Source organism: Bos mutus, chromosome 28 (assembly GCF_027580195.1).
Source record: "Bos mutus isolate GX-2022 chromosome 28, NWIPB_WYAK_1.1, whole genome shotgun sequence".
NCBI lineage: Eukaryota > Metazoa > Chordata > Mammalia > Artiodactyla > Bovidae > Bos > Bos mutus.
This window is the reverse complement of record NC_091644.1, coordinates 17,859,791-17,874,708: the sequence shown is the minus strand read 5'-3', so window position 1 is coordinate 17,874,708 and position 14,918 is coordinate 17,859,791. Positions and strand designations below refer to the sequence as shown.

General features: G+C 43.7%; 1 protein-coding gene across 1 annotated transcript in view; it reads left to right on the top strand.

The window, feature by feature from the left end:
- The window catches only part of LOC138986105 (cadherin-23-like), a 343,994-nt gene that overhangs the window by 276,538 nt on the left and 52,538 nt on the right, over positions 1 to 14,918 (top strand). The window contains exon 14 of the mRNA XM_070364712.1: positions 5,065 to 5,129. Coding sequence (XP_070220813.1) covers positions 5,065 to 5,129 — 65 coding nt within the window. The remainder of the gene's footprint in view (positions 1 to 5,064; positions 5,130 to 14,918) is intronic.

The following is a 14,918-nucleotide window of genomic DNA, read 5'->3' as shown; positions in this document are numbered from 1 at the left end:
GGAGCCAGTGGTCACTGTCTGGCACCTAATTCATCTGTTGATCTTTCCGTTGCTCAAGCACAAAGCAAGGTCTGGGAAGGAGATTGTTGTGAAAAGTACGGTAACCAGCAGGAAGTGGGTGGGACAGAGCCCTGCCTGCATGGGCCAGGTTGCAGGCGGGTAGCAGAGCAGGCAGAACCGAGCTGCTCCCTGGCCTCCACAGGATGGAGCTCCCAGGGCCTGTCCCACAAGGTGCTAAATGGTTTTCAGCACAGGGATTCGGAAGCGAGCTCTGTTGCTTAGCAGCTGTGACATCTCGGGCAAGTTCCTTATCATCCTGTCTCTTTCCTTGTCTGTTAAAGACAAGATCCGAGGGCTATTTAAGCACCTACCATTTATAGATGTGGTCAGAATGAAACAATCTGCCGTTGGGACTTTGGACTTTGGCACATTGAAACATGTGCCGTTGGGAACAGTCTGCCATTCCTGAAATCTGCCTGTGTGTGCCCCGTTCCCTCCCCTGACAGACAAGTCTGTACCTTATTTCTGTATCCCCTGGTGTGCCTGCCTGGCACAGGGCTCAAAATCTTTTTTGAGTTAAGTGTATAGTACACCTTAACCTGTGTGGTGTGTATGTGAATGCAGGTGTAGCTACAGATGACGGAGATCCGAGCTTTCCTGAGCCACAACCCCACCCTGGCACAGCTTCATCCCTCTGTGCAGTCAGGCTGTCTCTGGCAGGATGGAGGCCTGACCCAACCTTGGGGAGCCGGAGGACATGTCAGGTCCCAGAGCTGCACGTGGTCCAGCTGAGATGAGGCCGGACTGCACGGCTAAGGATGACTGTAAAGGAGGGTCTCCCGCAGGGCTGCCTATTGGGTCCAGTTGGCTGCCTTGTCCTGGGCACAGGGCCCCTGACTGGCTGCACTACAGCCTGGCCCTGGCCCGAGCACCCCAGCCAGGCCCTCCCTCTGTGTCAGTCCCGGCTGCCCCCACCCTGGCAGGCGCACAGAAGCAGCTTTTCGTCTTCATATTATTCTGCTTCATGCACTTGAAAAATGAAAGTTCTCCCTCTCCTCTTCACCAGGCATACATATTTCATACGGTCATTAGACGGTGGCAGTAAAGGACTCACAAATCTTCCCTGGTCAGCATCGGCGGCCTGGGCAGGCAGCAAGAGGCCCCCCGGGAAGGAGGTCACCGTGGGAACCAGGCTGTGCTCAGCCCACTCGGGGAGGGAGTGGGGACTCGGAGGGGTGGTAGAGGCCAGTGTCGGCCTAGAGACAGAAGACAGTACCGTCTTATCCCCAGGGGCTCATCACCTAATTTCCCTGAGCCTCACCGTGAAGGGGACTGGATGGGGGACCTCAGGGGCCCTCCCCACTCTAGCAGGCCAAGTGCAGTTCCATAGGACACACCCATGTGAAGGGCTTCTCCCCAGGGTCCTAATGTGACCTTCAGGGGCAGGAAACGCCCACTCTGCTGACCCCCTCTGCGCCTCTGGGCCTCGCCCCTCCTTTTCCCTGTCCTCTTTGCCCCTCCATTTTCCTTAGAATCCTCTCTTCTCGCCTTTGCCCCCATCTCTTCACCACTCCCTTCTTGCTAGAATTGATTCACTCATTTTCCAAGCATTTGTGAAGCACTTGCTGGGTGCTGGCACCATCTAGGCTAGGAGGTGAGCCCGGCAGACGCGGCTCTGCCCCTCTTGCTTCCCAAGACCCTTTTCTTTGATAAATGAGAATGCTGATGCCCCAGGGGATTGCTCTTTGGTCACATAATGACCTCAGCTATTAACGCTGACCTGGAAGTGGGGTCTCTACATTACACTGACCGCTCGCCAAGGGGCTTGATGGCATCTGATCGTCTCCTCCCCAGACCAGGCTACAGTTATTGTAGCCTGTAATACCATACATGTGGTTGATTGCTGGTGGAACCGGAGGGGCTTATGGGCACCTCCCCCACTTCTCTGGCCCCTGAAAGGTGAGATGATAGGTGGGCTTATGATGAGGGGTTGTGTTCTTCTCTCTCCTGGAATAACCAGGCACCTCTCCGTCTGAGAACAGGTTCTCTTCTTGGTTTAGAAGCAAGAACACATTGAGGTGAAGGGTGTGGCAAGCTGATTCTGGGTTCAGATCCTAACTCTGCCACTTTTTGAGCTGAGAAGCCTCGAATAAGCTGTTTACCCTTTCTGTGCCTCAGTTTCCCCATCTGTAAACTGGGGGTAGTACTAATAACAGCACCTACCAAGCATGCTGCAGCCAGTGGGGCTGCAAAGAGTCAGACATGACCGAGCGACTGAACAGCAGCAACACAGAGTCGTTATGAAGATGAAACGCATGACAAGCTCGAGGAGCTGGTAAAGGAATTGTCGAGTGTCTCAGGCACAGGGGAGGGTCTGCCCGGGAGTCAGTCTTGGGTTGGAGGGTGGGTTGCGTGGCTTGGCATTTATGTTTCCACTTATTTGCCCTGCGTGCCCTGGGAACCTGGGATGTGCTCAGAGCCTGGCCAGGGCAGCGGGAGGACAGAGGCCCAGAGTGTGCTGAGCACAGTGGCGATATTACGTGGAAATTGGATACAGAAGGCCGTCCTACAAAGCAGGCTGCCCACAGCCCCTGGAGATGGCTTCCTTCTGGGTAACCAAGCCTTCCGGAAAACTAAGATTTTAACCCTTTGAGTATAAACACATTTTTTTCCATTTAAATCATTTGGAATAGAAATATATCGTTTACTTCTCTACCTTCCTGAACTGAACATACTGAACACAAATGAGCATTTTTTTTGAAAATTCAGGTTTATCATAAAGCACACAGAAGTAACAGATTTCACAGAACCTAAGAATTGTAAAAGGAATCTCAAAAAAGTATTTAGTACCAAGGTATTGAGTGAGAGAGAAATAGGGAGATACTGATAAATGGATACAAACGTTCAGTTTTAAGATGAGTAAGGTCTGGGGATCTAATGCATAACGTGGTGGCTGTAGTAGATAACAGTGTGTTGTACAATTTAAATTTGCTGAGAGAGTAGAATTTAAGTGTTCTCACCAAACAGGGGGAAAAAAGGGAAATCTGTAAGGTTATAGGTAGTTAATTAACTCAATAATGGGAATCCTTTCCATTGTTGGTTATACCTCAATGTAATATCAGGGCTTCCCTGATGGCTCAGATGGTAAAGGATCTGCCTGCAATGCAGGAAACTTGGGTTTGATCCCTGGGTCAGGAAGATCCCCTGGAGAAGGGAATGGCTACCCACTCCAGTATTCTTGCCTGAAGAATTCCATGGGCAGAGGAGCCTGGAAGGCTATAATCCATGGGATCGCAAAGAGTCAGACATGATTGAGTGACTAACACTTTCACACTATCACATATTATCATAACTTATGTGTAATGAAGTTATAAAATAATTTTCATTAATTACACCTCAGAACTAAAAAATAAATGTACTGAATATATTCAGTTGATATATTCAGTAAAATATATTGAAACAAATTTTTAGCAACAGAACCTTTATCCAACTGTGATCTTATCAAGACGCTATGAGTGAAAAACAGATGACCCCAAGGTCAGCCCAAGGCCTTTCTCTCCTGGTGTTGGTGTCGGGAAGCAGTTTGCCCGGCTCTAGGGCCGTGGCCTGGGAGGGAGCAGAGGCCACAGTGCCTGGTATGGAGCACATGTTTACTAAGGAACTGCTGAATAAACACTTGAATGGTGTCACTTCGTCTGTACTGTGGATGTAACCACACCAGGGGCGATGCAGAAGCCCAGAAATCCCAACCACAAAAGCCAGACCTCCATTGTAACTACCATCGTCCTGAGAAGGGAGGGGATGGTGAGGGTCGGGTGGCCTAAAGAGAGGAACCCTGGACTCAGAGTAGGGAATCCCAGCTACTGCCCAGCTATGCTTGAACCTCCTGATGACCTAGAGTGGTGGCAAGGTTACACTGGACCTCACTGTGGTCTGGGCCTGTTTTATAATCTGTGTGATGGGTAGAAATGTGTATCTTTTTCCTCATGCTGTGACAGTTGTGAGGATAAAATGAGTAATAATAAACATGGGTGGCCCTTGACAATATAAAGTGTTTGATAGCAGTGTAGGCTGGCAGTGGTCACCATTATTGCCATCATCATTAGGCATAAGGCATGTCACTCTCCCTCGAATCTCTTTTGACTGTCAGCGACAGAAATCAACTTGGACCAGCCTGGATAAGACAGATCTTCTTGGGCTCACAAACCAAACTGAGGTGGCAAGGGGTGTCAGGTTCAGGACTCTAGAATTACCAGGACCAGCCCTTCTTTTCATCCTCTCTCACATCCAGCAGCTCCCAGTTCACCATCGTTCCAGCTTCACTACCCCAGAGGACAGTTCTTATCCCCAGCAGCAATAAGAATCCCAGGGAAGGATTCTGACCACAGGCCCCAGCTGTGGTCAAGGACCACTCCCTGAGGTCATGGGCAGAGCAGCCCCTACTCAGACCACTTGTTCGAGCAGAGACAGATGCCAAAGAAGATGGCTGGGGGGTTGGGCAGCAGACTGCTTCCAGCAGAAGAGGTTGCCAACCAGATAACAGTCTGCCCCATGCGTGTAGCGGATTAATTCCCAGGGTTAAAGAAGGGGGAACACCAGAAATCTCCCCACAGGGCCTCCCTCTCTGGGTAGCACATCTGCCTTGGAGGTTTGGGTGGCTGGAGGAGAGTCACTGAAGGAAGCCACCAGATGGTTGAACCCACCATCACTTCTGAGATATTTTGCTGACCTACAAGTTGTGACCCCACGCCTCTGGTCCAGGGTCTCTCTCCACAGGTCCAAGCCCTGTGAGCATCTGCAGAGAATGTCTGACATGAGTCCAGAAGGGTGGTTTCCCAAAGTTACGAATCTAGGGAGAAGACCAATCCTTTGGAACTGTGCACTCCAGTATTAAATCTCCATTTGTGATGCTGAAAACCTTATTAAACCACATGGCTCTAGAAAATTCTGCCTGAGCCTGGGGAACCATATAGGGGAAGCGTGGATTCACTGTGGACATTTCCTGGTGACACTGGAGCCTCAGCTGGCTCAGGCAGTAATGACTTCTTGTTCTTACCGTTTCAGGCAACAGACAATGATGTGGGCACCTTTGGGGAGGTCAACTACTTCTTCAGCGATGACCCTGACCGGTGAGCACCCACCAACCCCCCACAGTGGCCTGCTGCCACTCACCTGGCCCAGGACACTTCTTGTACCCAGAAGAACTGTGCCCCTGTGGCCAGGGAACTGGGCTGGGAGTCAGAACTCATGGGCACTGATGCTGGTTTGACCCTGGTTGTGATACAGTGTTCTTCACATCCCCAAAACTCTCTGGGGCATAGTTTCTCTGACCCCCAAAAATAGATTTTAGTTTGGGGAATGAAGAAGCTTTTTTTTTTCTTTTACTTTCTTTTTTTTTTATAATTTGCCTAATATCTTTATTTTGCAAGGAGGACATTTAAGCCAATGGAGAAAAATAACCATTTTAACAAACTTTTTCCTCTCCTTTCCTTCTGTTGTTGAAAAATGAAAATCAAATAACAGATTTTCCCTTTTGCTTTAGTTTCTAAAAATCTTAGAGTGCAATTGTACACACATTTTTTTTTTAAGTCTTCAATACTTTGTTTTAATTTAATTTTCATCTTATATTGGGGTATAGTTGATGAGCTTCCCTGTTGGTTTAGATGGTAAAGAGTCTGCCTGCAATGCTGGAGACCCAGTCCCTTGGTTGGGAAGATCTCCTGGAGAAGGAAATGGCAACCCACTCCAGTATTCTTGCCTGGAGAATCCCACGGACAGAAGAACCTGGCGGGTTACAGTCCGTGGGGTCACAAAGAGTCGGACATGACTGAGCAACTAACACATACATAGCTGATTTACAATGTGTTAGATTCAGATGTACAGTGGAGTGATTCAGTTATACAAATACATATACCCATTCTTTGTCAGATTCCTTTCCCGTATAGGTTATCATAGAATATTGAGTAGAGTTCCTTGTGCTATGCAATAGGTCCTTGTTGATTTTACCTACAGTGGTTTGTATGTGTTAATCCCAAACACCTAATTTATCCTTTCCTCTACCTTTCCCCTTTGGTTACCATGAGTATGTTTTTGAAGCCAGTGAGTCTGTTTCTATTTTGTAAAGAAGTTTATTTGTATCATCTTTATATTCCATATATAAGTGATATCACATGATATTTGTCTTTCTCTGACTTACTTTACTTAGATAATCTTTAAGTCCTGCCGCAAATGGCATTATTGCAGTCTCTGTAATGGCTGAATAGCATTCCATTGTATATGTGTACCGCATCTTCTTTATCCATTCCTCTGTCAGAGGACTTTGAGATTGCTTCTATGTCTTGGCTATTGTAAATAGTTCTGCAGTGAACATTGAGGTGCATATATCTTTTGAATTATGGTTTCTCTGGATATGTAGCCAGAAGTAGGATTGCCGGATCATATGTTAGCTCAATTTTTAGTTTTTTAAGGAACATGCATTCTATTCTCCATAATAGTTGTACCAACTTACCTTCCCACCAACAAAGGTTTTATTTTCTCCACACCCTCTCCAGCACTGTTTATAGACTTTTCGATGATAGCCATGCTGACTGCTGTGAGGTGATACCTCACTGTGGTTTTGATTTGCATTTCTCTAATAATTAGTGGTGTTGAGCATCTTTTCATGTGCTGTTTGGCCATCTGTATGTCCTCTTTGGATAAAGGTCTATTTAGATCTGCCCATTTTTTAATTGGGTGGTTTGAGGTTTTGTTGTTTTTTTTTAATTGAGCTACATGAGCTGTTTGTAGATTTTGGCAATTGATCCCTTGTCAGTCACTTCCTTTGCAAATATTTTCCCCATTCTGTGGGTTGTCTTTTCGTTTTGTTTATAGTTTCCTTTACTGTGCAAAAGCTCTTAAGTTTAATTAGATTCCATTTGTTTATTTCTGTTTTTATTTTCATTACTGTAATGTGGATCCAAAAACGTTGCTATGCTATATATCAAAGAGTATTCGCCTACATTCTCTTCTTAGAGTTTTATAGTGTCCAACCTTACATTTAGGTCTTTAATCCATTTTGAATTTATTTTTGCATGCAATATTAGAGAATGTTCTAAATTCATTCTTTTACAAGTAATATCCAGTTTTCCAAGAACCATTGTTGAAGAGACTGTCTTTTCTCTGTTGTATATTTTTGCATACTTTGTCACAGATTAATTGACCATTGGTGCATGGATTTATTTCCAGGCTTTCTAGCCTGTTCCATTGATCTATATTTCTGATTTTGTGCCAATACCATACTCTTTTGATTACTGTAGTTTTGTAGAAGAGTCTGAAGTCAAGGAAGCTGATTCCTGCAGCTCCATTTTACTTTCTCAGGATTACTTTGGTTATTCGGGGTCTTTTGTGTCACCATACAACTTTAAAACATTTTTGTTCTAGTTTTGTGGGGGGGGGAAAGCATTGGTAATTTGATAGGGATTGCATTGAATTTGTAGATTGCCTTGTATAGGATAGTCAAAATTAATTCTCCAAATCCAAGAATGTGATATATCTTTCCCTCTGTTTGTGTCATCTTTGATTTTTTTCATCAACATCTTATAGTTTTTAGAGTACAGATCTTTTGCTTCTTTAGTAGGTTTATTCCTATTTTATCCATTTTGATCTGATAGTAAATGAGATTGTTTCCTTAGTTTTTCTTTCTGATCTTTTGTTGTTAGTGTATAGAAATGTACTAGTGTATAGATTTCTCTGTATTAATCTAGTATATAGATTTCTCTGTATTAATTTTATGTCCTGCAACTTTGCCAAATTCATTGATGAGCTCTAAAAGTTTTCTGGTGGAATCTTTTATTATCACATCATCTGCAAAGAGTGACAGTTTTGCTTCTTTTCCAGTTTGGATTCCTTTTATTTCTTCTTGTTCTCTGATTGCTGTGGCTAGGACTTCAAAAACTGTTGAATAAGAGTTAGGAGAGTGGACGTCCTTGTCTTTTCCTAATCTTAGAGGAAATGCTTTCAGCTTTTCACCAGTGAGTACGATGTTAGCTGTGGGTTTGTCATATATGGCCTTTATTATGTTGTGGTCGGTGCCCTCTCAGCCCACTTTCTGGAGAGTTTTATCATAGATGATTGTTGAATTTTATCAAAAGCTTTTTCTGTGTATATTGAGATGATTGTAAGATTTTTATTCTTCAGTTTGTTAATGTGGCGTATCACACTGATTGATTTGCAGATACTGAAAAGTCCTAGCATCTGTAGACATAATTCCCATTTGATCATGGTGTATAATCCTTTTAATGTAGTGTTGGATTCAGTTTGCTAGTATTTTCTTGAAGATTTTTGAATCCGTGTTGTTCTTCAGTTATATCTGGCTGTAATTTTCCCTTTTTTGATATCTTTTTGTGGCTTTGGGATCAGGGTGGTGGTGGCTTCATGGAATGAGCTTGGGAGTTGTCCTTCCTCTGCAGTTTTTCAGGATAGTTTCAAAAGGATAAGTGGATAACTCTTCTCTAAATGCTTGATAAAATTTGCCTGTGAAGACATCTGTTCCTGGACTTTTGTTTGCTGAACATTTTTAAATCAGTTTCAATTTCAATACTTGTGATTCGTCTGTTCGTATTTTCTATTTCTTCCTGGTTCAGTTTTGGGAGATAGTACCTTTCTAAGAATTTGTCCATGTCTTCTGGGTTGTCCATTTTATTGGCATGTAGTTGCTTGATGTGCTGTCTTATGATCCTTTGCATTTCTGTGGTGTCAGTTGTAACTTCCTTTCATTTCTGATTTTATTGATTGGAGCTCTCTCCCTTTTTTTTTGATGAGTCTGGCTAAAGGTTTACCAGTTTTGTTTTGTTTATCTTTCCAGAAAACCAGATTTTAGTTTCATTGTTCTTTTCTATTATTTTCTTTGTCTCTATATTTTTTATATTTCTGCTCTGATCTTTATGATTTCTTTCCTTCTCACTTTGGGTTTTGTTTGTTCTCTCTCTAGTTGCTTTAGGTGTAAGGTTGGGTTGTTTATTTGAGATTTGTCTTGTTTCTTGAGGTGAGAGTGTATTGCCACAAACTTGTCTCTTAGAACTGTTTTTGCTGCATCCCATTGGTTTTGAATTGTGTTTTTGTTGTCAGTCTCTAGGGATTTTTGAAAATTTTCACTTTAATTTCTTCAGTGATCCATCGGTTGTTTACTAACATATTGTTTAGCCTCCACGTGTTTGTGTTTTTACAGGGTTTTTTTTTTTTCTGTAGTTGATTACTAATCTCATAGCATTGTGGTCTAAAAAGATGCTTGATATGTTTTTACCTTTCTTAAATTTAGTGAGGCTTTCTTTGTGGCCCAGCATGAGATCTATCCTAGAGAATGTTCCAATGTGCACTTGAGAAGAAAATGTATTCTGCTCACTTTGATGGAATTTTCTATAAATATCAAATAAATCCATGTAGTCAACTGTGTCATTTAAGGTCTGTGTTTGTCCCCTTATTGATTTTCTGTCTGGTTGACCTGTCCACTGATGTAAGTGGAGTGTTAAAGTCCCCCACTATTATTGTGTTTCTGTCTATTTCCTCTCTTACAGCCGTTAGCATTTGGCTTATATACTGAGGTTCTCCTATGCTGGGTGCATATGTATTTACCATTGTTATATCTTCTTCTTGAATTAATCCCTTGATCGTTATGTAGTGTCCTTCTTTGTCTGTTATAGCAGTCTTCATTTTAAAGTCTCTTTTGTCTGATGTCAGTATTGCTACTCCAGCTGTCTTTTGATTTTCATTTGCATGGAATACCTCTCTCCATCCTTCCACTTTCAGTCTGTCTCTGTTCCTAGATCTGAAGTGGGCCTCTTTTAGAGAGCCCGTGTGCATGCAGAGTTGCTTCAGTCATTTCCAGCTGTTGTGACCCCATGGACCGTAACCCGCCAGGCTACTGTGTCCATCGGATTCTCCAGGCCAGAATTCTGGAGTGGGTTGCCATTTCCTCCTCCAAGATAGCATATATATGGGTCTCTTTTTAGTATCCATTCAGCCAGTCTATGTCTTTGGGTTGGAACATTTAGTCAATTTACATTTAAGGTAATCTTTGATAATTACGTTCTCGTTGCCATTTTGTTGGTTGATTGGGATTTGTTTCTGTAGGTTTTTTTGTTCTCTTCCTCATTTGTTCTCTTTTGTGATTTGATGACTATCCTTAGTTTCGTGTTTGGATTACTTTCTTTTGTGTGTTGTAGATCTTTCTATTGTGGATTTTTGGTTTGTGGTTACTGTGAGGTTTTGATGCAGCAATCTATGTATAAACAAGAGTGTTTAAAGTTTCTGGTCTCTTAATGTCAAATGCGTTCCCAGTGTCCTGCATTTGTCCTCTTGTCTTCTCGAGCTCGCTGGTTTCGATACCGTGTTTGTCTGTGGGTGATTTCCTACTTTTGCTCTGTGTTTGTCTCTACTGCTGAGCTTTCACATTTATAATTTTCTTGTCTCTAATTATGGCCTTTTCTTCTCCACCCAGAGAGGTTCCGTTAGAATTTGTCATATAGCTGGTTTGGTGGTGCTGAATTCTTTTAGCTTTTGCTTATCTGTAAAGCTTTTGATTTATCCATTGAATATGAATGAAAGCCTTACTGGGTAGAGTATTCTTAGTTGTAGATTTATCCCTCTCATCATTTTAACTATATCATGCCACTCCCTTCTGGCCTGCAAAGTTTCTGCTGAAAAATCAGCTGATAATCTAATGGGTATTCCCTTATAATTTTTTTTTCTCTGGCTACTTTTAGTATTTTTTCTCTGTCTTTACTTTTTTATCAGTTTAATTACTATGTGCCTTGACGTGTTCCTCCTTGTTCTTATCCTATATGGAACTCTGCATGTCCTGAATGTGAGTGTTTCCTTTCCCATGTTAGGGAAGTTTTTGGCTATAATCTCTTCAAATATTTTCTCAGCCCTTTCTCTCTCTTCGTCTGGGACCCCTAAAATCCAAATGTTGGTGTGTTTAATGTTGTCCTTGAGGTCTCTGAAACTGTCCTCATTTCTTTTCATTCTTTTTTCTTTATTCTGTTCTACTGCAGTGATTTCCATCACTCTATCTTACAGCTCTCTTACTGTTCTTCTGCCTCATTTATTTTCCTATTGATTCTTTCTAGTGTATTTTTCATTCCAGTTACTGTATTGTTCAACTCTGTTCTTTAGTACTTCTAGGTCTTTCTTAAGCATATCTTGTGTCTTCTGGCTCTTTGCTTCCATTCTTTTTCCAAGGTCTTGGGGATCATCTTTGGTATCATTATTCTGAATTCTGTTTTAGAAAGATTGCCTATCTCTACTTTACTTAGTTGGTCTTCCGGAGTTTTGTCTTGTTCTTTCATATGGAACATGTTCCTCTGCCATCTCATTTTGTCTAACTTTCTCTGTTTGTGACCTTTTTCTTCAGGCTGCAGGATTGTAAGCTTCTTTTGCTGCTGGTGTCTGCCCCTTGTGGGTGAGGTTGGTCCAGAGGCTTGTGGAGGCTTCCTGGTGGGAAAGACTGGTGCCTGCCCAGTGGTTGGTATAGCTCAGTGTCGTCCCTCTGATGGGCAGGACCGTGTGAAAGACTGTGTTTAGAGGTGGCTGTGGGATCAGGATAGCTTTAGGCAGCCTGTCTGCTGATGAATTGGGCTGTGTTCCCATCCTGTTGGTTGTTTGACCTGAGGTGTCCCAGCACTGGAGCCTGCAGGCTGTTAGATAGGTAGGGCTAGGTCTTCGTGCCAAAATGGTGACTTTCAGGAGAGTTCATGCCAATGAATATTCCCTGAGGCTTCTACCTCTGGTGTCCTTGCCTCCACTGTGAGCCAGAGCCGACCTCCACCTCTCCAGGAGATCCTCCAAGACCCCCAAGTAGGTCCGGCCCAGGCTTCTTTGTCCAGGGTCCCAGTGCACAGGAAACTTTGTGTGCACCCTCCGAGAGTGGAGTCTCTGTTTCCCCTTGTCCCATGGAACTCCTGTACTCAAGCCCCATGGCCTTCAAAGCCAACTGCTCTGAGAGCTCCTCCTGATGCCATACCTCCAGGTTGGGAAGCCTGGTGTGGTGCTCAGGACTCTCACTCTTGTGGGAGTATAATTCTTTTATGCAATATAATTGTTTTCCAGTTTGTGAGTCACCTGCCCAGTAGGTATGGGATTTAGTTACATCATGAAAGCACCCCTACTACCAGTGTGTTGTGGCTTCTACATTACTTTGGATGTAAAGTATCTTTTTTAATGCTGCTAAAGTCGCTTCAATCATGTCTGACTCTTTGCAACCCTACGGACTATAGCCAGCCAGGCTCCTCCATCCATGGGAATTCTCCAGGCAAGAATACTGGAGTGGGTTGCCATGCTGTTCTCCAGGGGATCTTCCCAACCCAGGGATTAAACCCAGGTCTCCTGCATTGCAGGCAGATTCTTTATCACTGAGCCACCATGGAAGCCCTCTTTTTTTTTTTTTTTAGTAGGTTGAGTCTTTTTTTTTGATGGTGATTGTTCAGCAGTTAGTTATGATTTTTGGTGTTTTCCTGAAAGGATGTGAACTCATTTCTTCTACTCCACCATCTTTGGGAATAAATTCCTTGGGACCTCAGATGGTAAAGAATCTACCTGCAATGCAGGAGACCACGGTTCGATTCCTGGGTCAAGAATCCTTTGGGGAAGGGATAGGCTACCCACTCCAGTATTCTTGAGCTTCCCTGGTGGCTCAGATGGTAAAGAATCTGCCTGCAATTTGGGAGTCCTGCGTTCAGTCCCTGGTTTGGGAAGATCCTCTGGTGAAGGGAATGATTACCCACTCAAGTGTTCTGGTCTGGAGAATTCCTTGGATAGAAGAGCCTGGAGGAACTACAGTCCATGGGATTGCAAAGAGTCGGACACAACTGAGCGACTTTCACTGTCACTTTGGAAACACTGCTGACATTACACCAGCAGCAACAGCAGTGGCTGTATTTAGGAAGCCCTCACTATTCGTCAGGCTCTTTTTCAAGTGCTTTGCCCGTGTGATGTGATGTAATCCTCACAACTAAATGCTGCAGGAACTTGGTGCTAAGCTCTCTTATTATCCCCACTTTACAGATGGGGAAACTATAGCCCAGAGAGGCTGTGTTACTTGCCCAGAGGCACTTGGCTGATAAGTGCCAGAGCCAGGACTCAGCATTTGGTCTTCATCACCAGGGTACACAGCCTACAGCAGGAAGTTGCTCTCAAAGTGCCTCGACCATTAGGTGGGTGGGTGAGCTCACCCCTGACCTGTGCCAGCTTTGCTCTGTCACCCACCAAGGTTCTGAGCCATCTCTTTCCCTTGTCTTCAGTTAAACTGAGCCAAGGTGAAGCCCTCTTATTTTCTACATGATCGAAAGCCAGGTTGAATTCAGAAAGCATGTCTGTTTCTGAAAACGAAGTGTCTGATACATCTGGAAGCCCAACATAATGAGTAAGACAGTTGCTGTCAGCTTGGATTACTGGTCCCAGTTCCACATAAATGACCAGGCAACAGAGACTGTTAGGTGTACCTAACAATCCTCAGCTACTCTCCAGATGAAAGGAAGGAACCAAGAGTAGGGCCAGTGCACAGGATGCCCCTGTCCCTTGGGACACCCAGGTTCATGTGGCCTTGTTCTAATCATCTTGGATTTGTCTCATCTTTTCCCATCTTCTGGGCTTAGGACTTTCCTGGTCTCAGAGCCAGGACCTCACAGGCTTGGTGGCTGGCAGCTGTGGACAAGCTCAGAGGAGGTTCCTGAGGAAATGTTTAGAGGAGGAAGATGGAAGGATGGTGTCACTGGACCTTACTGCTCCCTGAGAGACATTAGCCAGCCACTTACTCAAGGCTCGGTCCCTCGAGTGGAAGACATGCTCCCAAGAGAGGACCAGCCACCCCTCCCCTTGCTGGAGGCTTTGCTGCCTTTTCAAAGCATTTTGGTGCAAAACTGCCTGGATGGAAGGATTTCTTTTTTAATTTCCCCAGTATATGTTATTTTTTTTTGAGGTACAATTACATGTAATATTACATTCAGGTGTTCAACCTAGTGATTCAATATATGTTGCAAAATGATCACTGCAGTAAGTCTAGTTAACATCCATCACTGCACATAGTTACAATTTTTTCCTGTGATAAGGCGTCTACTCTCAGCAACTTTCACATGTGTAATACAGTATTATTAAGGATTGTGGCCATGCTGTGTATTACATCCTCATGACATTTAGAAGTTTGTACTTGGTGACCCCCTTTACTTGTTATTCCCATCCACCCCTGCAATATACCCTACCTCTAGCAACCACCAATGTTTTCTGTGTTTAGGAACTCTGTGTTTATTGTTGGCTTCCCTGGTAGCTAAGACAGTAAAGAATCCCCCTGCCAATGCAGGAGACATACTCATAGGTGAGTTTGATCCCTGAGTCAGGAAGATTCCCTGGAGAAGGAAATGGCAACCCACTCCAGTATTCTTGCCTGAGAAATCCCATGGACAGAGGAGCCTGGCGGGCTACAGTCCATCGAGTCACAAGAGTCGGACACGACTGAGCGACTCTTTGTTTTAGATTGCATGTATAAATGAGATAATATGATATTTGTCTTTCACTTTTTTATTTCATACTGCCCTTACTTAGCATACTGCCCTTAGGAGCCCTCTTCATGTCACAGATGGCAGGATTTCCTTCTTTTATGGCTGAATAATATTGTGTGTGTTATACACACACACATTTTCTTTATCCGTCATTCTTTGATGGACACTTACATTGTTTCCATACCTTGACAGTTGTGAATAATGCTGCAGTGAACGTGGGTTGCAGATATCTTTTCAAGTTAGTGTTTTTGTTTTTTAGATAAATGCCCAGTGGTGGGATTGCTGAATCATATGGTAGCTCTGTTTTTAGTTTTTTAGGAACCTCCATACTGTTTTCTATAGTGGCTTCCCTAATTTATATTCCCACCAACAGTTCACAAGGGTTCCCTT